The 24,227-nt window shown below is 42.0% G+C and overlaps 1 protein-coding gene across 3 annotated transcripts in view; it reads left to right on the forward strand.

Annotated features, from left to right (window-relative positions):
- The window catches only part of LOC128374254 (zinc finger protein 609-like), a 73,896-nt gene extending 52,716 nt beyond the window's left edge, over nt 1–21,180 (forward strand). The window contains exons 3-9 of one of the 3 annotated variants that reach the window (XM_053334569.1): nt 510–735; nt 13,329–13,416; nt 15,644–17,951; nt 18,081–18,450; nt 19,292–19,672; nt 19,948–20,026; nt 20,757–21,180. In XM_053334569.1, coding sequence (XP_053190544.1) covers nt 510–735; nt 13,329–13,416; nt 15,644–17,951; nt 18,081–18,450; nt 19,292–19,672; nt 19,948–20,021 — 3,447 coding nt within the window. In that variant the 3' untranslated portion in view covers nt 20,022–20,026; nt 20,757–21,180. The remainder of the gene's footprint in view (nt 1–509; nt 736–13,328; nt 13,417–15,643; nt 17,952–18,080; nt 18,451–19,291; nt 19,673–19,947; nt 20,027–20,756) is intronic. The other 2 variants (XM_053334642.1, XM_053334684.1) reach the window with 2 other exon arrangements.
- The last annotated feature ends 3,047 nt before the right edge of the window (nt 21,181–24,227 follow it).

A 24,227-nucleotide genomic window follows, 5' to 3' on the forward strand; every position in this document is an offset into this window, starting at 1 on the left:
CAGAACAGGTGGAATCAATTACTGACCCTCAGCAGCCCCGCTCCCTTACCGCAACTAGCTCTTTTAATTGAGGGAATTAATGAGTGATCAGTCCGTGAGATGATTTGGTGTCACGGATCTCACTGTGTGTGCGAGGGAGGATAGCCGGGGGAGGGATTGTTTGACCAGCCCTGCATAACTAATTCTGTCCTTCCACACTGGCAGTCAAAGTAGTTCACATGTTTCCTCCCTGCCTTCCCCTTCCTGCTAATCACCTCTAAGGGGTTGGAAAAAAGAAAAATAGACACAGTAGTACACCGGCATCACCCTTTCACTGATGTAGATTGCCTTTAAGGGCCACGGACATACCACAATGTCTCCCATGCGCTCAGCACTTTTGTTCACTTCCGCTCTGTGTGGCTTATCGTAACATCTGCTCTGTATGTGTTTACACAGTGGTTCTGAAGTGTCTCATGTGTTTCTCGCTCTCTCCCTCTCCCTCTCTCTCAACCCCCACTTCTTTCTTTCAGATGGAATCTCCTGTCTCCACACCAGCCCCTCCCCCTCTCCACCTCCTGGCTACAGTAGGCAACAGTGAGATTGCCTCGCCGTGTGAGCAGATAATGGTTCGTACACGCTCGGTGGCAGTGAACACATCAGATGTGGCCCTGGCTACCGAACCTGAGTGCTTGGGGCCCTGCGAGCCCGGTACCAGTGTCAATCTCGAAGGCATTGTTTGGCAGGAAACTGAAGATGGTAAGTGAAGTGGTTTAATAGACTGTTAAGGGAAATTTCCTCCCTGTGAAACAAATTAATCTTGAATTCTTAGACATATGTGAAGTAAGTTACAAAGATATGAGATTGAGTTATGCAGTCAGTGTGTTGGCAATGAAGTGTTGCTTTTTCAAGGCTTCAGTGAGGCCTCTGTCACTTAAAAAAATTAATCTTGCTGTCATCACTGCACATATTTTTGCCTTTTTAAAATTAGGGATCTAATGATATTTGTATTCCTTCTGAATCATTCGGTGCAGGATGTTTGGTTTGGTGTGCTCCGTGACCCAAATAATCACTGTCAAAATAGTTTAATAATCCACCTACTCCGACTTGTGTGGAACAGTAATTTTAGAACTTGACTTCCACCTGGAACATTTGGGCAGGTCACCACATAGCTGTAGCATACTCATAGATGTGTGCTAGCCTGCTTAGCCAAAGTAGTCCGGTTACCTTGGTTACCCCATTGCGTCACATAAGAATAACAAAAGAGAGGCCGATACCACTGATAAAAATTTCTGACGTATTCACACCGCGATTCTTAAGAACCAGTTCTGAGAGAGAAAAATGTGGTTGTAAGGTTTGAAAGTAAAAAGTAATCATTTGATCCCTCTGGCTGATATATTATTACATCTGACATCATTAGATTATTAATAGTGAAGGATCAGTGTGTAAACAGCATGTTGTGGCTGCTGGAGGTGGAGCTAGTTTAAACTACTTTATAATATACAGTTAGACCATAAATCATCATAAAACAGCTGTCAGCAGGTGTCCTGACTCCTTGCCAGAAACAGAGAGGTTGTTTTCCTTTTCCACTGCATCTATTTCAATAATAGTTTATTGCCAACGAACCATTAGTGGATGTATGTATTCTTTAAAATAAAACATCAAAATGTATGTTTTACCTTTCATAACTGAACCATGGCTCCTAACTCAAGGTACATACCAAACAGTGAATATTGTGTACCACTAGACTCCGAGTTACATTCCCCTCCCCCACTCATTAATTGGATATGCCTTGACTGCCTCAACTGGTGGTGGTACTAATGCGTTCTTTAACACCACACATGCTGCATAATATTGCCAACAAGCATAGTTGTTGGCAGGCAGTTCTTAGGTGGCCTTGATTTGTTTTTTTTGCTGGGGAGTACGCAGACGGGAGTTTGTTGCACAGAGATATCTGCTCTAAACAACAACATGCCTCATAACACAAAGCACTTCTTTTTTTTTTTTTTGCAAGCCTGCCAGTTGGGAATAGAGTTGGCTCCTCTCCTGCAGTGCAGTCGGACTGAAATCTTAGACACTCTCAGTTTTCCTCCCTTTGATGGAAACCACATTCAGCTTATTTAATTTTAAGATGTATCACTAGCACTATCAGGTTCTGCCGGGTCTGAATAACTGCCCTCGTTTTTCTGTCGTACATGTGGAATAATGCAAACACCTAATCTTCAAAGCGGCTCGCACTCAGTCGCTCTGTGGGCATGCTGAGTACAAGTCGCCCACACATCCACAGTGCTGCTTGTTGGTTCACTCGGAGGCACCAAACAGAAAAAGGTCCCTGCCTCATCAACATTCCCGAAGCACAGTCCCTGCTATTGAGTGGCTTTTTCTCCCCCGTCTCTCCTCTCTTTTTGATTTTTGCTCCAGCCCCGGGCTGTGTCTGATTCACCCCTGTTCTTCTCTCTATTGCAGCTCTTTTCTGTTACCAAGCATCCAGCCAGTCACCCCTTGACTCTGTTTCCAAGCAAACTAGGAGAGAGGGAGTGCAAGGCAGGGGGTTGGGGCAGGAGGGAAGATAGACAAGGCTACTTCTGTTAGTGACACAAACATGGCTCAGAGCCAACAGCAGTACTATGTTTGTGCTCCCTCATTCTCTGCCTCCCACAGAGTGATTGACCCTCCCCCCTCGCCCTGCCCCCTTCCCTTTCCCGTCCAAGTCTGTCCTTTGCCTGCACTCACTCTGTCAAAGCTGCTATTTTGGCTGAAAGAGGTAGTGGTTTGGCCTGATGGAGCTGTGTTTTCTCCTGATTCTACTCTCTGCGGCTCAGTGGGGAGGAGGCTGGTGGGAGCTTTCTAGTGGTTTTTAGAAGTGGGTACGGTAGAGATTGAAGGTAGTGTGTGTTGGGTGTGTGTTTTGAGAGGTGGTGTGTGGGGGGATGGCACTCTGCAGGTGTAACCCACAGGTTGTTATGGCCATCAAAACTATACAGACTAGAATCCAACCCTCCTTCACTCTCTTTGAAGCCTCTTTTTTTCTTTTTTCTTTTTTATCTCCGACAAAACCTGTATCAAGTAGACACCACCAGGGTAGAAATATGTGATAAAGAATGAAGAGATGTGTTTGATAGCAGCAGCTTATGAAGTAGCCCTCAGTTGTCTGTGATATGTTTTTCATTGTTGTGATGCACAGCAGAGTCCAATATGGCTTTCTGCCTTTTATGAATGCTGTTTGAAGGCAACACAGCTTGTTCATTTGCTGACACCATCATCTATAGTTTTTTTTGTGTGTGTGTGTGTGTGTGTGTGTGTGTGTTAAGAGAAAGATTGCCGCAGCTGAATTACATGTGGCTGCTGAAACCTCCCTGGATGTGTAATTGCCGGTTTTAGGTGTCATAAACAGCCATCAGTGTAGCCACGCTTCTAAAATATACAATTGAACCTCGACTGTCTAAGAGGGCATTTCTCAATAGCCTCCATTGTGTTACATTTTGCACACTACATTAAACAACACAGACATGTTTTCCTTCTATCATTTTAATGCTACTCGCCCTTAACAACCGACTGGCTAGTGTTAAAATGAAAAAGACCCAGATGCTGCTTCTATAAAGCTACACTGCCATTCTGCTTGGTTTTTTTTTCTCCCCCTAAGAGACCCATGTAAAGCAGACTTCTCTCATTGTGGGGCAACTGAACAAATGAGAACCAAATGAGGAAATCAAGCAAATCCAGACATAGTACCGGGGAAGAGCAACAAACAGAGGGCCCCAAAGACATAGCAGAGGCATCCTGATTAGCAGTGAAGTTGAGCAGTCCCCCACTTCTCTGCATGACAAGTCTCATACAGAGCTGTTTAGGCATGCACTATGTGTGTGTGTGTGTCTGTGTGTGTTTCATTTAGCATGCCAACCAACAGCTGCTTCATCACCTCGGCCTTTCAGCCTTGTGGGAGTAAATGAACAACAGGCTCCCAGTAATTGTCTGCGCTTCACCCGCCTCGCCAAGTGCCAGAGAAAGAAACAGATGAGGAGGAAGCAAGCGACACCTAACAACATGTGATCACAGAGGCTGGACCTTTGGTCAGAGCCGACAAGAATCTCGGCTGATCAGGCTGAATAAATTTTGTATTGTGTGTAATTTGAGTGCAGATGTAGCAGCGCTTTCAGCTGAAACTGGATAATAGCAAGATTTAAATAGCAGCCTAAATGTGTATATGGATTTCTGAATGAACAGGAAAAAAACACCATAAAAAGAAAACCGGACATTTTAATGTATCTAGGCGTTTTGTAGGAGAAGAATAATGTGAGGTGAGGGAAAGTGAGTCTGTGTCATTCAGTCAGTCTGGGGGCAAGTGAAGCGTAGACAGGAGGAAAGGGGGGGGGGGGGGGGGCATAGCCGTGGTATTTTAAGGCCCGGCACTGACACAAATCCCCTCAGCACAGACGAGGCAGTGGCAGCTCCCAGGGTCGTGTCGGCATAGCAATGGGCCAACCCCTCCCAGGCTTAGCATGCTGATACCTCCAAATGTCATCTCTAAAATGCTGGAGAAGTTTATTGCTCTTGAAACGCAGCCCAGAAAGCCTTGGCTCCTGCTCCGGGGTAGAGGGAACACAGAGGGGGCCCCTTTGGCCAAACACTGCAGCTCCATGCCAGTGCACGCCCCCCCCATCTCATCCCCCCAACCCACCCCACCCCAGCTTCTCTCTCACACACACACTTATACACAGAGCAGCACTCCGACCCTGCAGTACACAGCAGGCTATTCCCCAAGCAGGTCCCACAGCTTCTTAAGCTCCCTAATAGATAAATAATACAGACTGTTTGTGATAAATATTTGTCTCATGGATTATTTATGAAACACACATTACATCATTGTAGCATGGCGAGCATTGGCTTTAGCACAGGAGTTAAAAGCTGTTTGGCATCTGAATAGAGGAGAGGTCAGTGTGAAACGGATATTCCTGTATAAACATTTAAGAGATGTCTTTTTTCTCTCCTCTGTATTTCTCCAACCCTGTCAGGGAGTTGAGAGGGGGAATATTGTATGAAAGGAGCACTTGGCTCTGTAGCTCACTTGCCAGCTATGCTTCCTTGCTCTTTTGAAGACCACCTGTCAGTGGCCCCATTGAAATGTTTTTACAATAGGCGAGCGGTGGCTGCTCTCTGTGAACTCGCTATAGAAACTGTCCCTGAAATAAGAGTGAGCATTGTCAGGAGGCCTGTAGTTCTCTGCCAGGCCAATGAGCAAGAAGAAGATGGAGTGAAAAATCAATCACAAAGGACTAACTTCTGTTAACAGTAGAGGACATGTTGAAAAGAAAAGAACCAAAGTGATTCACCTTTTTCTCTTTCTAGCCTGTGATCTGGAGATTTTCATTTGCAAAAAATTTACTTTCCACCTTACTAAGCCAGTCTTTCACAGTGTATGCTATGCAAGAGTGGAAGTGGCCAATTTCTAGGGGAAAAATGAACCTGAAAATGTTCCTAAATATGTGGTGGAAATGACACTGTAAAAAAAAAAAAAAAAAAAAAAAGTTAAGATAAAGATGACTCCTCATTCTTTTAGGGAGGAGGCCTGTCTTGTTAGTCACAAATATAGTCCTCGGCGGTGTTAGAAGATGGCGCCTGAGCGAACCCAAATCTCTTAAGAGAGACTTGGTTCCTATTCTTATTGGCCGACTACTGCATTTTTTCAAGCACTTAAATGGTCCTGAAACGTAAATCATATGCCTGGAGGAATTGTAGGCTTTGCCAGTGGTTGTCATAAGATATCATGTTTGCCATATACACGTCAACGAGAGCTTGAGTAATGTGCCTTTGGCAGACCTGTTTCTTAATCTCAGCACCATCTCCTTTAAGGAAAAACACCAGAGGGTGTTTTGAGAGAGATTGTTGATTTACCCAGATGGCATTCAAGGAAAGTGCCTCACTACAAATTATTTATCGTAATAAATGCATGTATATGTTTGATAGAGATGTCTTTAGGCTGTTACATGCATGCCTGCTGTTTTATGATCTACTCCCACTGTAAGAATAAACATGTACTGATGTTTTTTTGTGGAGGGAGAAACTGCTGCATGCGGCTGATAATGCTGCGACGATGTGGAAAGCATACTAATGCTCTCCTCCTTTGCCTCTCAGTGGTATGAGAGAATTGACCTTCTCACAGGCTGTTATTCTTGCCAGTGAGAGTGACTTCGCACTTTTACCTCTTATGAACCGGAATGCTGCCTGAAATTCTCAGATAGTGCTCACTTGACTGCCCTAAAAACCCAATAAAATCATCATCATCCATACCTTTTTTTTTAGTTATACGTAACCCTTTGCTGTTTGACTTAGGTCTTGAATTTTTACAGCACTTTATCTCTTTGTGCTATTTTCTTTGCTGTGAAAGTGCTATACAGTGCAACAGGGCTGATCTGTAAGATACATCAGATAATAGTTTTCTAGATGATTTGATTAACTGTTCGATATAAAAAAAGTACTCATCACAATTTTCTAAAATCCAAAGTATCTTCAGTCAGCTAAGATAAAGAAAAGCAACAAATGAAAAAAAAACTCAAAAAACTTTACCAAAGAAAGTTGCTGTTTAATTTTGAACTTACTAATAAATCAACTGATCATTCAGCTCCACACTGTAGCTTTCACCGTTACTCACAAATTAACATAATAGTTAAATAAAAACCACATTCCTCTGCATAACCATAATCTCCAATGCCATAAGTGACTCATGTAATTTGTCCTAAATTCCTGTCTGCTCAGGTTTTAAGATCGGGTCAGTCTTAGGACTTTGTACTCTGACACTGACGTAACTGGACAAGCTCGGCTTCATTTTATGCACCATGAGTGCAGAAACACTCTTAAAATGGACTGTTGGAAACATGCTCAGACACTTGAATGCTCAAACGCTTCATTTATCAATGTTACAGTTATTGCTCATGGCAGCACCCGGCTATCTTTTATCTTCTCCCCGTAATGAATACTGACACTATTTTTCTCATTGTTCTCACTTTGTCTACATGCAACATTGATGAGCAGCGCTTTTATTCCAAAGAAAACGTGAATAAGAAAACAGCTGTTTTTTTTTAGCAGGGTATAAAACTTTGTCAATAATTACTTTAGTATGTGACTGTGTACAAAAAAAGGGGATAATTGCAAGTGTTCCTAATGGTTTGCACATGTAATTTTGCCTTGTTTAAATCAGAAATGTCTACAGCATCATTAAGGGATAGTAGGAGACTCTAATGTGGTAACTGCGAGAATTGTCATATAATGTCACACCCAATCATTACGCAGAAATGAGCCCCCATTTTCAGAGATAACAAAGGTGTTTTGACAAGGTCAGTCAGTGAAAATGCCATTAACCCCGCCAAATTCCTGTTGAGTTGGATCAGAGCAGAGGTCAGCCAGTGAACCCACAGCCCTCGCAGACTTCACCAGTGAGAAGAAGGCCTGATATTTTGGCCCCACTGCAACCTAATGAAATGTGTTAAAGAGGGAGGAGGGGAGTTTAGAGCTGGAGGGGGAAGGCAGTCACCCATTGTTCAAGTAATCCTATACAAGTACGTGGTGGAGTTTGGTGCCTAAGGAGGGGTGCCATTTGTTGTTCGACAGCATTGAAAGGAAATGAGTGGTAAAATTACAGGCCAATCCCTCTCATTAATGTGGGCTTCACTCAGCTGTCCTGAGTGACCCTAATAAGGATGTCAGAAGGGGGGGGGGCAGGGTGCAGGAAACTGGGTTCGCTCCAAATCACTCCGACCCTTTACTTCACCCCTCAGCAGCCCTCTCTCTAGAAAACAAATCCCAAATGAACTACAGTCTCAAAGATCAAGTTTTATTTTTTGATCTTTGAACTCAGATGTGTTTCTTCTCCAGAAACAAATCCAGTGAGTAAAGAAAGCTCACAGCTCACACAAACACTTGTATGTAACTCCCTGTGTGCAAACAAAAGCTCAGGCATGGAAAGTCAGCTCAGTTTCTTGTGTAATTCGCTTTCTGCCACAGGGAAATTTGTTTGGGCTGTTTTGTCAAGGGCTTTTCGTGTTTACACAGTCTTGACATTGACATCTTTCTCCTGAAAGCTTGAAAATTATTCCTCAGCTGGAACTGTGCAGATTAATTCAAATGGCTTTCACCATTGAAACTTAATCTTTTTTTTGTACCCTTGAGCATAGTTTTATGATATTGCCAAGAAATTCTGTGAATTTAGATTCCCCCTGCTGTTAAGACTTTAATAAGTGGTCCAGTCAAAACAATGTGTTGCAAATGATGTCAAATGCCACGTGTGAGAATAAAGTAGACTGAGCATAGAAGTGGGTTTTAAATTGCCAGTAAACTCCATGAGAAACCCTTTCCCTCCTACACACACACACAACAAAGAATAAACTACAATAAACTGACCCTATAAGGACTTCAGTAAAGTAGAAATGTAAAAAGGTTTCCTGGCTTCTCTTCTCAAAGCATCTCATCATTTTCAACCACCGCCCTCTCCTCTTTTTTTTTTCTTCCTCCCAAGTAGACTAGTGGGTGTACAATCAACATATCAATTCATTGTTTAATAAGTCAGTATCAACATAATAATCGATGTTTAATGAAGAGAAAATGTCATCTACACAAGGTACATTTTTGATTAAAAACAGGTCTACTTGTGCATGCAGTAGGGTAGAAATGAGTGTTGTATTTTTGCTATGCTTAGAAAGATTTATTATCTCCAGAAGATAATCAAATAAGATGTTATGGAAATCTCAAGTAGAAGTAGATTTATTTCACTGATGAGGTAAAATGAGGTAATATTCTACAAGTTTTGAATAATTCAGGCAGTGTTTATGTCAGACTTTGCATTATAAAACTATGTGGCCTGAAAATTGAATTTCAAAGCACTGATTCAACTTCCTAAGAGTCAGGAATGAAAGCTCTTTTCACTTGTAAAAGAGGGAATTTTAATAGACCTAATATTGAAACCCAGCCAGAAATGAGGACTATTTTATGATAAGTGGGCCTGTCAACTCAGTTTTTGTAAGATATGTAGCATCTGCACACTGTTACACCTTAATCTGGAGAGATTTGTCTTTTCAAAAACAAATTAATACCTATACCACAAGCAAGTAACCTTTTTTTTTTTTTTGCACCATTTCCATTTGAGTTAAGATGCAGCCCAATTTTCTTGAATGTCCTTGAGATGTCCCATATAAAGTCCAAAGAACTACATTATTAGTATTCAGAGAAAGTATTGCAGAGCTCTTGGGTGACCCAGAAGCCAAGGACCACTCTGATAGGATTACAGAATTCCTTGGCTACAAGATTGGTGGGTGGCAAGAGAGAAACCACTCCCAGGGAAACGAGTCTACATCAAAAGCTAGAATATGGCCACACCGGGTGTGAAATATGGGTGTAACGGTACACAAAATTCATGGTTTGGTATGTTTTCAGTACAGCAGTTATTTAGAAAAATGTCAACATCCACCAATGGCTCATTGGGCGTAACTATCACTGAAACCATTTAGTTGTGCTGCAGTGAAAAAGGAAAACAACCTTTCTGTTTTTTGCAGAGGGTCAGGACACCTGCTGACAGCTGTTTTATACTGATTTATGGTGTAACTGTATATAAAGTAGTGTAAACTAGCTCCACCTTCAGCAGCTACAACAGTAACATGGTGCTTACACATTGAAGTGGTTCTTTGGATATGCTGTCTGACCATGTCGGAAATCAGCTGTTTTTATAATTGTACTGAGAGGCTTCAGCAGACTGTCAATAAAGAGCTGAGGATGACAAGGAGATGTGATATTGTTTCACTATAGAGATAACAGCATATTTCAAGAATAGTGCGTGTTATGTGTCTCTCATTTGTCAATTTGATGGCAGCAACACTACAGGGTAACCAGGCTACTTTTCCTTTGCTAAACCAGTTAGCATCTATCCATGAGTGTGCTAGTGGAGAGCTGCCAAAACGTTCTCAAACTTGCACTCAAGAATGATTGTTCGGCATGTTGAATTCAGTGGATTATTAAACTATTTTGACAGTAATTTGGTAGAAATGTAGTACATTCTTCATACGACTGCATGCACGTCCGTACTGTGGGACGTTGCGGTTTAGTGCACATACCATAATACCCCTAATATGAAACAGTAGTGGGGTTTTTAATTTGAAACAAGGGCTTTTAATTGGATACAGGAAATGGTGGCTTTGGCCGACCAATGGAGCGACTTCATCACTCAGCTACTCAGTTAGTCAGTTACAGACAATTGTGGTTATATGGCTGCCTCTGCTGTTGTGGTCCAGCCAAAAAAATAACATGTCAGCAAGCAATGATGAAGTGTAAATTGAGCCTTTTAATGTTGAGTATTACAAGGTTTCCTGTAGCACATTCATGTTTTACAATATAACATAGTCATTACATTTTATAGGCTGTTTGATGACTAAGTTGTTTACTTACCTTTTGCCACTGATGGCACAAAAAGTATTTATGGCCAATCACTAATGACCTATGAGGAGTGGAAAAGCTGTTTATGAATCGATGCCCAATTGATTACAGCACCTCTGCTCCCGCCATCACATTTATGAAGCAAAGTGTATCTAAGTCTGTGCTATAGTTCTGCTTTTTTCACTGGCAGACACCACAGAGTTGTAGTTCTGGGAAGCACGGGGCAATTTCTAAGGAGGACCTAATACAAAGCGCCCATGATGTCAGATCGGGGCAAAGATTTATGTTCCAACAGGAGAGTGATCCTTATCAGACAGATAAATACATCATTGAATTTTCTTCAGAACAAGAATGTAAAAGTCCTTGATCACTGAGCCAATGTGTAGACCTGATTCATGTTGGAAAATCTGGTTTGAAGGTGGTTTGTGAGATACTGTCCGGGTTTGAGTGAATCAATCGAAAGAATTAGAGCAAACTAATAATCTGCATGTGCCCTATGTGCTATATATACAAGAAAACTCAAAGCTCTTAACTGCTGTTAAAGGTGGTTTAAACACTAACTTAGACGTCTTTATTTTCCAAAAACCTTGTTAGACTTTTCCATTATAAATTGTTTCATGTTAAAAAAAAAAACTTGCTATAAGATGCAACATCCATTAGAATTAATTACATTTTATTATCAAAGCATTTTAATCAGTGCTTAAATCTACACTTACTTAATAAAATAGATTAACTTGCTTGTACTCATAAGTATGAAATTGGAACCCTTAAAGAAATAGTTTGACATTTTCGGGGAAATAACACTTCCTTGGTGTGAATTAGATGGTATCAATCTTCTCATCAGACTCTCAGCAAGGAAGCAAAAAAAAAAAAAAAAGCACATTTCCCAAAATGTCAAATTATTCCTTTGAGACATTTTTTTATTAGTGCTGGTTTCTGTAACCCTAAGATCTAATTCATGCTCACCCATCATCACAGCTAACATGTAAACTATATTGTTAATTCTATCATTTCAACCCCCTCCCCCCTCTACCCCCCAAACTACTGCTAGAGAAAGCAGGGAAGACTATATCCTGCACATCATGAAAGGCTAGTCATTCAGTTGCCCTCCCTTGATTTACATCCTGCCACGACCAGCTGCCAGAGCCATTTTGTGTTGGAGTGTTTGGAGAGCCTAGGGGGCGGGCTGTTGAAGGCGTTTTAGAAAAGGTCTGGGTTCTTTTAATGTGACAGAAATCTGAACTCGAGGACCTCTCCACTAGCCTGCACACACACACACACACACTCTCACTCTCACACACACACACACACACAAGCAGCATTTGCAGTTGAATCTAGCCTTGACCAAGCACTCATGTTTTCAGGCCATAGAGTGAAGGAAGAGACTTGTGGCCAAGTGTCAGCAGGTTCCTGTAAACATATATAAATGCCTTATACACTTGCTGCTTTATGCCAGAGGCAGCAAGAGAAAAATGAGGTCTGAACTGCGACTTGTGTGTGGGAGGGGAAAAAAAATTGTAAGCCGGGGATGGTTATACCATTGAAAAAAGGAAATGAGGGTGAGGGTGAAGGAGAGAGGGAAAATGGGGTGAGCGAGAGAGGTTTCCTAAGCTAATAAAATGCTTGGAGGGGTGGAAGCTGCCAGCCAGCATTCCTGTGCCATTAGATAAGTTAGCTCACTGCAGCCTCCAGTTTCTCTGCAGTGCTGAAGTGGCAAGCTGAGGTCACCATCGCAGTGTGAGGGGGGGATGGTGGGGGCAATAAATTCAGAATGTTTTTGTGCATGGTGGTTGCTCCTAATCCTCTGAAGCTGTTTGGTCGATGATTTACTTTTGCATTTATGGGCAGAATGTACAAATTATCATTCTTCTGCCTCTACCATGCCATTAATAAGATGGGCTTCAATAGCAGCCATATTATTGTGTTGTGTTTTTGCATTAACATTAATTTTATTTACTGCTGTTAAATGTCCAAAGTGCAGTGTGTCGGTTTAGTCATTCAGTACACATTTCTATACATGATTATGACATTTCAGTCACTTGCAATCTGTTTCCAGAAGAAGAAGAGTATTTAGTGTCTTAAGAGGAAACATACTACATAGAGAGCTGTGTGTTCTCGCAGAACTAAGTTTAGATTTTAAATGCATGATCAGGTATCACACTCCGCATAGGCCGGATTGTTCAGCTCACGCCGAGTGCTACCAAATTCACACTAGCCAAATGGCAACACAGAAGCGTCTAAGTGTGACAGATTGCAGCAATACCAGTGAAGTCAAGGAGCTTTTCTTGCACACTCAGTTACAGTCTGTCACACTGAACTGTTCACACGGAATCGGATAAACCCAAGAGCTTGTTGCTTGTTTTCAAGAAACTGTAGTTGTATATTCACATTTTCCCCAAGGTGGTAAATTTCAGGGCTGCAAAGCAAGAAACAGGACTGCAAAAAATATTTGCCTCCAAATAATTATCCTTCAGGGAAATACCCTGTACTGTGACATGGCTTATTTAAATGGAAAGTGTTTAGTGAAGTATTCTCTGGTAACCTCGGTTATATCATCTTTAGTGGGGACCTTCTGCCGTACAGGTTGAACAATATTGACTGTCGCTGAGTGACTTCCAAGTCCATTTAAAAGATATCAGTCAGTTTGCCCCTGCAGCTTTACTTTCTGAAGAAGATTAAAATGAATATTAGACTTTGTACGACTGTTTTGCATATGACACCCTTTAGCAAAGATCAACACATTGATGCAACAGCCATTTGGAAAAAGCACTTCTTGCTCACATAGTGCAGACAGCTGAATATGATTCTCACAGTAAAACATTTGGGAGTGTTGTGGCTGGGGAATGAACAGTGTTCTCTGTGTTACTTACATTATTAATGGGTTGTTTTTTTGTTTTTTTTAATGTGAATGGCCTCTTTTCTTGCTTTTCTCACAGGCATGCTGGTGGTCAATGTTACTTGGAGAAACAAGACATATGTTGGCACCCTGTTGGACTGTACACGGCATGACTGGGCTCCACCTCGGTAAGCGACATTAGCCTATTAAGGTTTTATTCCTTCTACAGAAAGCAAGCAGGCGTGGTACAATTTAAATATGCATGATTTAATCTCTGTATATTCGAGTTTGAGGGTACATCATTTGTCTGCTGTTATTACAACTAAGCTTGTAGAGATTTTGCTTACTGCACTCTACAGAGAATTTACTGTCACACATGTCAAGGTAGAAAAGAATATTGGTTCACGATTGCCTTGAATCATTGATACGTTCACTCTATCTAAGCTGTACTTGGTCTCTAACCTTTTTATATTCTGTCGGATATGAATCTGCTGCAGTATCATCCGCTCAAGGATATAACCTTATGCATCAACTTGCCTGTGTACAGCTGGACCTTCCAAGTCCATGTTAGTCTTTATCTCAAGCCTGAGGAAGCAGGATTCATTGGCAAATGGCTGATGTCCCAGGAGGTGGTAGTGGAAATGGAAAGCTGCTCTAACAAGCCAGATTGCAGAATCCAATTATTGGACTAATAGCTTTCCTCAACACTGTATAACATTCTCTATCACAAAGGCTGCGATTTCTAAGATCAGTGTTATGTGGGCGGTAGCCTAAGGTGTTTGTGATTTCTGGATGTTTGCCTTTGTTATGCAAAATACACAGGTTGTGAAAAATACATTTCCAAGCACTTGCTTTGATTTAGAACACCTGCACTGTATCTAAAAGTAAATATAAATCTATGTTTGGAATGCACTGTTAAGCACAGTAGGAAAAAAAATCAAGATTAAAGCAGTGCTAATGGAAAACAAGGAGAGGCTGTATCACACTAATGTATCACAGTATATCACAATAATGTTCAGTAAGTGAGGTTTGCACAGTAAGTGAGGTTCACTGGTCTGTATTTGCACTGACACAGACTCACAGTTTGCAGCACAACTACATTAGGAACATGCCATGAATAATTCAGAAAGCTTTCAAAGGACTGAATATAAACTTGGGCTTGTAATGACTCTAAATTCCTCTACCACTGTCAGACTACGGATGTATTCACATCCCCTGCTGTGGCTGAAATTGTTTGGAGAGACTTGTAGAGGAAGCTGTGAGTCATACCAGCCCGGTGTCTCTCTTTGTCACAGATTGCTAACCTTCACTGCCGTGCAGAAAGATAATTACATTACTGTTATGGGGAGATAAGGCCAAACAGCAATTTTAAGTATTTGAATGACTGCATGTTTTGATTACAAAGCAGCTGGAATGTTCACTGATGTCTTTTCAGATGTTTACATGCCATTCATTTGGAAAGTCACATTGCTTTGTTTAAAGTGCTTACTTACTTAACAGTGCACGAAATATCTGATCGGTGTGTTATGAGAGTACAGGCACAGAACAATGATGTCTATATTTTCATATTATTGCCTTCATTTATTATGAAAGTAAGACCCAAGGGGTTTAAACCCCTTAGTATTGTCATCGATGGCATTACTGTTGTAATTTTATGCTGACCTATTTTATGCTTTCTGAACCTGTGAGCCGGATAATTGTGGCATGTTATGTGATACACCAATGCAGTTAATAACAGTGTATGTGAGACTCTAAGGGCAAATATACAAAAAAACTCTTGTAAAAATCTAACTTTAGAAAGGATATGGCCTCACACAGAAGTGGCTACTGCTATCTGTGCAAATCTTGTACATATGTTTTAAGTAGAGGTTAAAATAAGTCTTCAAAAGCTTAGGTATGTAGGCCACTAGACTCTTGGTTTCAGTGTGTGTGTTCTCGCCTAACAGATAACAAGGTTAAATGAGGCTTGTACAGTAACAGTGAAACTCATGTGCACCATCAAGATACAAGCACATTTAACACAAGATCAATTGTCACATTTTGATAACACACATCCAGTGCAGTTATTATGCAACTTTTAAAAACTGTTAACTGCACCAGTGGTGATTTAGGCGTGTGATAGGAGTTACATACTTATTGTTTTATCTTTTTGTACGTGATAAGATCAACTTGTTTGTCAATTGTATTAACAGTGATTTAATGTTGTAAAGTAAGAAAAATTTAAAAGAGGGAGTTAATATGTCCTTTAGGCACTGTGCGATTCAGCTCTCACAGCAATGTTAATTTATAAATTAAGCAAAATTCCCATTGTATCATTTCAGAATCTAAAATAAAGCACTTATTTGTATTGAAATCAACCCCGCTGGTGCTGTGAAATAACTGAATTCTTTTACATAATTTTTGTCACTACTGCAGGTTTTGTGAATCACCTACAAGTGATCTGGAGATGAGAAATGGTCGTGGTCGAGGTAAGCGAATGAGACCGAATAGCAACACCCCTATCAACGAGAACAGCAACTCATCTGACAACAAGGGCACCACCAACAACAAGACGCGTGCAGCCTCTAACAGCAAGGGCCGAAGGGGCAGCCAGACGCCATCAGAGCGCCGCACCCCACCCAACAGCAACACTGAGGACATCAAGGCCAGTCCCTCATCAGCTGGAAAACGCAAGACCAAACCAGCCTCAGACATGGAGCCCAATTCCAGCTCAGAGGACACCAAAGGCAACAAACGTATGCGGACAAACTCCAACAGTGGAGGGGTGGGGCCAACAGGTCTTCCCATTCCTTCTATTAAGACTGAGCCACTTCCACCTCCCCTTGATCGCACCTGCCCCTCACCTGTTCTTATTGACTGCCCACACCCCAACTGCAACAAAAAGTACAAGCACATCAATGGTCTTAAGTACCACCAAGCCCGTGCCCACAATGATGATGACATAAAGTTGGAATTAGATGGAGACAGTGAATATGGAGAGGACTCGACTCTTCATCCTGAACCAGGGAACTGTAATGGAGCATCTATCTCTCAGAAAGGGTGCTTGTCTCCAGCACGTTCAGTTACTCCAAAAGGCAGGAACTTTGATGCTCAAAGTCCTTCCCCATCTCCTGGAAAGTTTGGTTCAAAGCAGAGTAAAAAGAAAATTGTGGAGACAGATCCAGAAACAGGAGGTACACCAATGGACGGATGTGAAGATGGACCATGCCTCACGGATGAAGCCAGTAATGATGGTATAGATGATAAGAGGGGATCAGACAAGTCCAAAAAGGGTAGCACTGGCACAAAGGCTGATAAAATGGCTCAGAAAAACATGAAGTCACCACGGCCCATTGGCCCTGGTTCTACAGCATCCCAGCAGATGTACTCTTTTCCTCCTGGAAACCCCAATTCTTCCCCAGGGCTTACCCCAATGATACAAGGAATCCCCAAAAGTCCCCAAATGAAAGGTACACAGCCTAAACCCCCTGCCATTGGAGATCCTGCCTCAAATAGCTCCAAAGACAAGAAGAAGAAGGATAAGAAGAAAAAAGATGGTGGGAAGGAGGCTGACAGCCCTAAACCTCCAGGAAAGGGAGGCAAACTGGAGGAAGGAAAGCTACCATACGCTGAACCTTGTGATCAAGGGAACAAGGGGGAAGGACTCCTAAATGGTTCCTCAGACCCACATCAGAGTCGCTTGGCTAGCATCAAGGCTGAGGCTGACAAGATTTACAGCTTTTCTGACAATGCTCCTAGCCCATCCATTGGTGTAGCCAGTCGGATAGATGGAAGTGGGATGCCACAACCTCTCACACCACTTCACATGGCGAACCAGAATGGTGCTGACAGCTCCTCAGTCAAAACCAACAGCCCAGCATATTCAGACATCTCAGATGCTGGTGAGGATGGTGAAGGGAAACAAGAAGGTGTCAAAGTGAGGACAGAGGACCAAGCCATCAGGGAAAGTGTCAAAAAAGCACTCTTTCCAAACCAGGCACCCAGCAAAGAATCCCCATACTATCCCAACTATGATTCATATTACTCCCCCAATTACGTTAACCCCAGTCCTGGTGGGCCCAATCCAGGCACACCTGTGGCTGAAAGTCAGGTTAAGATCAAAAGGGATGAAGACCAGGACCAAGGGGAGGAGAAAGTCAAGGTTGAGGTTCATGAAGACCGCAAACCTGACACCAGTGTTCCTGGCCAGCCTCAGCCGCAACAGCAGCCCTCAGTTATCCAACAGCGATCCAACATGTACATGCAACCTCTTTACTACAACCAGTATGCCTATGTCCCCCCATATGCATACCATCCCGATCAGGCCTACCATAACCACTTGATGAATACCAACCCTAACTATCGACAACAGTACGAGGAGCGACAGCGACAGATGGCGGAACAGCATCGTGTTTCTGAGAAGAAGTCTGACGTAGCCATAAAGGAACGCGAAGGTTCCATGAAAGAGGATTGGAAACAAAAGAGCCCAATGCCACCCAGCCTCTCCAAAGCCCCAAGTCAGTCTGACCTTGGTAAGACACCACAGCCACCAAGCAAATCCAGGGACTCGCCCTCTGAGCCATCTTCCAAATCCATGATGAAGGGGGAGGACCCAAAGTCCCAGCAGGCTGAAGGGCTAAAGATGAAGCTGACAGAAGGGGGCCATCACGGAAAGGAAGACTCAAAACAAGCACTGGAGTCCAGAGGTCAAGCTGGAATGGAGCAGGCCATGTGGTACAGACAGGTAAACACAACTTTACAATACCAGTGCTAGAATACATGATTGTGTCACTGTTATCAGATTGTTTTGTGTTATTTTAATATGTAGATTCTAATTATGCGCTGACTTGGACTTTTTTTCCCGCAATACCAGCAGTACCCTGAGAGCCAGAAGCCCCAAACGGAGGACGAACACCAGCAACAACAACCTCGATGGAAAGATGAAAGGGACAGAGAACGGGAACGTGATCGGAAATTAAAGGATGATAGGCCCAGGCCGAAGGACAGTCAAAGTGGGCCCAAGGAGGACTGCAAAGAAAGTACTGATCCCAGAATCACTGCTGAGGACCACAGGGCCATGAGCAAAGACTCTCGTTCTAATCCCCACATGCAGTTCTCATCACCACTAGCACAGCATCAAGGCTACATGCCCTACATGCATGGTTACCCCTATGGACAAGGCTATGACCCCAACCACCCTGGATACAGGGGCATGCCTTCAGTCATGATGCAGAATTACCCAGGTATGATGTTTCATTCACTTGGAATTTAAATGTTTTCAGTCTTTAACAATATATTTGAAATGATGTGAGAAGTTCCTTGAAACTTCTTGTAATTTGATGAGTGTACGGGCGATTTGTTCGTTGTCCACCGCTCTTCATGTTTATTCCAGCTAAACCTGGTGTAGGTCATCAATAATACTCCTGTGGTTTCTTCCAATCTAATTGGCTAGGCTACCATGACCACTGATTTAAAATAGTGAATTTACTGTTGCCCAGAACTATGTTTTGAGGGTTGCCAATATAAACTTGCCAAAAACGGCAGCATAGAGAAAATAATTGATTATCTTTTCTTTCTGGCTTTCTGGAAACACAATGACTCTAAAGACTACTTAGAGCAGCTGAGTGTATATGTTACCCAGCAGGATGAGTGCAATTTGCAGCAATTTCTGCGTTTTGCTAGAAATGGCAGTAATGTTAAGAAACAGTAGAGCTGCAGGATATTATTGTGATCATTTGGCAGACCTTGTTGGTGGCAAGACGGGGTGCCAAAAATTCCTTTATGCAGGAAAAACCCTGATTCCAAAGCTGAGCCTGTAACGCGGTCAACCACATTTCAGTATTTACAGTGCATGTTTTCATTTTCAAAATCAAAATGATCCATTGTGGAAAAAATATGCTTGTACTGGACTTTGTAACTACTAGTACCTGGAGAAAGCCACTATGTGTAGGCAATGGGACATTTTGTACAGGAATCAAAATAGACTTTTTGCTGATGCAAAGTCAACTGATGTGAGCATGAATGATTATTCATCAATTTTCACATATAAACCTGAATTTGACCACTTCTCTTCATCACTCATAGGTTCTTACCTACCTGGAGGCTACCCGTTCTCCCCATACGGTAGTAAAATGGCCGGAGGTGAGGAAGGCGGCGACAAATCTCGCGCTAGCCCCACTGTCACCAAAACGGCAACGGACTCCAAAGCTCTGGATATCCTGCATCAGCACGCCAGCCAATACAAAAGCAAATCTCCCACAGTAGGTGACAAGCCACCCCATGACAGAGAGAGGGAGCAGGACAGAGGAGCTGGTGGAGACAGAGATCGGGAAAGGGAGCGTGAGAGGGAAAGAGAACGAGACGTGGACCGGCCGCGCTCCTCGCCCTCCCAGCGCATTATGCCCTCTCACCACCACCTGGGATACCCCCTGCTCTCAGGGCAATATGACCTTTCCTATGCCACAGGTCAGTCCCTCCTCAGTCATCCAGTATCTGCTGTTTGACAGTAGATTCACCATATTAATGTTATACTGCTGTTACATAGTTAATAAGTTACTATTCATGCAAGGTAGATAAATGCCAGTTACTTAAATATAAAAAGGTCCACATACTAGAGTAATCAACTTAACTTTAATTAGATGCAGACTGTTAAATTATGACTGACGACCAATTAGCTATCTAAATTCAGAACCTAAACAGGAAAGTGTACTGATAGCCATACATTTTCCAACTCGCCTTAGGTCTCTCCTCATCAGCTATTGTTGCCAGTCAACAAGCAGCAACCCCCTCCCTCTACCCGCCAGCATGGAGGTGAGAACGGTAAGACCCCCCTCCCTCCCCCCCTTAGCTGGAGAGACAGGCAAAAGACTGACAGTAAAACAAAACACAAGCCTACAGAGACGCATAGGTAAACTGACAGCAATGTTTGCAAATCAGACAAATGCAGGTGGTAGGCACAACGTTGCACATAAACAGAAATATCAAGGCAAATAGTTATGAGAACTGACAGGGATGTACAATGTTCTGTAAAAATATAACATTGTGTTTCTTTGTCCTGGGTTTATTTGATTTGAAGTGAAAAGAACACACTGCTCTGCTCTCTGCTTTCATTTATGTTGCAGAGTCAGAGGCAGCAACCTGTAAAAAAAAAAAGAAAAGGAAAAAAAATCCTGGCCAAACAAAGGTCTTATTACTCTGCTGCAATCTAGTACAATATGCAGTGCAGCATTTAGCCCCTCAGCTCATCCATCCTAAGTAGGTCCTCTGAGGACAAGTGGATCACAGTGTTGATAATAGAGACATGAAATGAGCCCGCCAAGACACAAAACCAGTGCAGCCTGCACTGACATCTAGTGGCAGAGTTCATAAATTACAACTAAGTGATGTTAAAACTAAATGCTGCTCACAGGTCATGCACATTGTAATTTATGTATCTCCTCCTGAGAAGTTATAGAAGAATGAAAGGCATTGCTGTTTTATTTATTTATTTATTTTATTTGGATAAGTACATGAACATTTAATAAATAAGTTTAATTTCTGTCTCTCACAGGGAAACCTGACCGTCACACCTCAACCCTGCAAAGATTCATGTGACTGGATCACATGAGAAAAGGATCTCCCGGGTGTTACCTTTTAGACATCAGTTGAATGGTGTTTCTATCTTTATTTTTAGTTCTTCTGCCCCGAGGATAGGCAGATTGTCGTCTTTTTTTTTCCCCCTGTCCCCTCGTAAATTACCCCAAATTCTCAAACCTTGGACTATAACAGGACTGATATACCCAGGTTCAAAGCCATCACTCTGCCCCATCATGCAGAGGAAACACCAACCCGCTGATTATCTAGTCTTTGCACTGTCAACAAATACAATGCAAAAAGAGACTATTGGACTGCCAGAACAGCTTTTTTTGTTGTTGTTCTATTTTTCTTTTCTTTTTTTTTTCCTTTTTTTGACTGCATTGTTTTTTGTCACACGCAGAAAGAAATTGGCTGGGGATTTTTTGGGAGTTGGGTGGCTGATGGGAAAGGGGAGTTAAACTAAATTAAAGACTGACGAAAAAAGTGAATCATACTGAAATGATTTCAACTCTATGTCTTTGGCTTATTGTATGCCGTGAAGCAACAGTATATCCTTAACTTGACAAATGTTTGGCTATATTTCATGGGGAGAGGGAATATGGCAACAGCTGCTTTCTTCAGAGACTTGAGAGCCTGAGACTGAAGTTTTCATTTTCCATCATCATTGTTAATTCCCCATCCTCTTTGAACCCTCAGTTCTCGTTTCAGGGATGATGTCGCCATGTTTTGCGAAGGGACCGCATACACCTCAATGGAGAATAAACACTATTCATGTTTTCTTTTTTTTCTCAATATTACTTTAGTTCAGTACTCTACTCCATATCATTGTGTTCATCTTTTGAATGTCTAATGCTGGTGTTAGTGCTGTCTCACCTCACACTGAATTTCTGTCTTTACACTCACACAAAAACGGTGAAGCCACATAAGCAAGCAACAACGTCACAGGGTGTTGTGATCACTGCTCTTGGCCACATGTTGAAGGGGCGGGGTTTCGGTGTCTAACTATAAGATTGTGCTTCAACTCATCCAGTTTGATTGTTTTCTGTAAACAATGTGAAATTTCGCTCATGTATTTTTCTGCTGTAATATAGACTTTTAGCCTAAGTTTATGTGCATAAATGTTTATATTTATCCCAGCACGCAACTGTTTAAGAAAGTGTCACTGTAAAATAGCATCCGGCCATAGCAGCTTTTTAACATTATGTGCTCAGATCCTTGCTGTTGAAGCCCCTGCACGTCTCGCAGTTCTTCATCTTCGCCCCAGCTTTCGGTGGACTCGGAGCAAATTTTTTTATTTAATTCACTTAACCTCAACTTTTTCAGTACATCACAAGGGTGGCTCACATCTCCATTCATGCCAACGTGCAGTGAGCAATTACCCTGGTTGCCTCTGAATCGCTCTCTACATCAGTTGTTTTTTTTACTCCCAGCATTTCAGTGGAAGTTCATTCTGATTGCAAAATTGTCGCTTGCTCACGTGGCTTCACCATGACGCACATTCACCTCAGATGGTTGTGGTTTTCTTAGAAAAGCCTAGATTTGGATCAGTCCAAAACTGAGCCAATAAGTCTGATACCTTGGACATCTTTCTCTTTTTTTCAGTTGCTGCCTGTGCTGTAAAATCAACTCTTGGCACATTAAACATACTGTAAGTGCAAGAAATGACCCAAAAGTCCTTTTGAGCTGTTGCTGTTACAGATTCAAACAAGAACCACTCAAATGCAGAGAACGAACTCAATTAAAAAGAAGGGTGGGCTAGAGAAACGCCTGAAGCAAAAGCTAAAATGGTAAACTGGGGGAAATGGGACCTTCATCACCCACACATGACTCAAGTAGGATGGCTCGAAGTTGCCCCATCAGCTGAAAAGAAGCACATTGCGCTCAGCTTTCATTTGGGCCTCACATTGGTGATGCCACTCTGTAAATTCAAACTAGCATGGTTAACTTTAAAATTGGCCCAAAAAGCTGTCAACATGTTCACGCAGTAAATGGCCGTTTCCAACAGAGGTCCCTCTTGGCTTTAAATTATCTTTCAGTTCTCTTAAACCTCAGGGGTTGTAAGTGAAATTGTATCCATATGCTATTTGCATTGATTTGACAGAGCTTCTGTTTATGGGCATGAAAACAGAAAAGCACATTTTTTTGCTCTGAGCTGGATGTGCTGTAGTTGATTATGAAATGACGAATTGGCTCAGGATAGGGAATTGTTGGAAGTTTTTATGCCATGTTGGGTCTTTTACGTTCCTCTAAAGCATTATAATAAGAGTGGAAGATTGACCGTGTTGTCATTAAATTAAAATTTGTATCGATTCTTGGTTTTACAATCACTTTTAATGTTCCCATTGTTGTTGTTTTCTTTTTTTTTTTCTCATTAATACTGTTTGTGATCAAGTCAGTAAAAACCACCAGTTAATCCCATGTCTAATACCCTCTGAAGTTGGATGTTACACCAGTTTGATGAGACACTACTCATGAGTACAAAAAAAACTGCAGCTCTTGATTTCGGGGGTTCTTGGACATTCCAAGTAAAATAAGTTGCCGGTTTCTCATCCCGCGAAATTTTGCAAGACGGTATATCTTTGACTTTTGCGCATTTTAAAGAAGAATGACTGACATGAATAAGCTGAATGTGGTGGTGTTTGACTTGTACTTAATCTGTAAGGGTAATCTAGGCAGCTGTGATGTTGTCATTAAAGTCAGTGGGTTTTAGTACCAGCAGACTGCATACATATAGTTTTATCAGACAATGGTTGTGACAAGTGCATTTGTTCTCTCCGAGAGTAGTAATGTTATCTCAGTAGTAAAGCAAAGCCCAGTGAAAAATCATATATACTAAAGTGTATGAAAAGCCAGAAAAGTAATGTTTGCTATCAACATATTGGAAAGTGCTTGGCTCTTGTATTTTGCAGGACTGTATTTGTTTCATGGTGAAGAGTATATTTATTGGCCAGCAGTTGTCTCAATTGGTGCCTATTTGAACATTCTTCTGTGAAAACGCAGAGACACTTGCTCGTTTGTCCTTTCCTGACCCACCTACTGTCACACAAAGACCCCCCTAAAGCGCCGCTACTGGTGCTTGCAAAGGATGTTTACAATGTCTTCATTTTCTTTCTGTGTGAGAAATTCAGAACTCTTCCCCCCCCCCCCCCCTGCTCCACCTTTCTCCCTCCCTTCAGGAGTTTGTGTAAAGTGTACATTACCATGGTTCTTTTTTATACAATACTCTGTAACTTGCCTTTGTAAATTTGGGCTGGAAAAAAATAAATCTTTTTATGAGACAATCTGTCCTGGGAACTGCTCACTCGCTTCTGCTTTGTCGATGAGTTAATACTGAAAAAAAAAAAAAAGAATCGGAGGTTGCCTTCTGTTAAATGATCCTAATGTTTTTAAAACCCGACCATGCAAATGAAATTAGTTGCAGAAAATGTCAACAAAGCTGCTTTAT

The sequence above is a fragment of the Scomber japonicus genome, chromosome 1 (genome assembly GCF_027409825.1).
Source record: "Scomber japonicus isolate fScoJap1 chromosome 1, fScoJap1.pri, whole genome shotgun sequence".
In the NCBI taxonomy this organism is placed as follows: domain Eukaryota; kingdom Metazoa; phylum Chordata; class Actinopteri; order Scombriformes; family Scombridae; genus Scomber; species Scomber japonicus.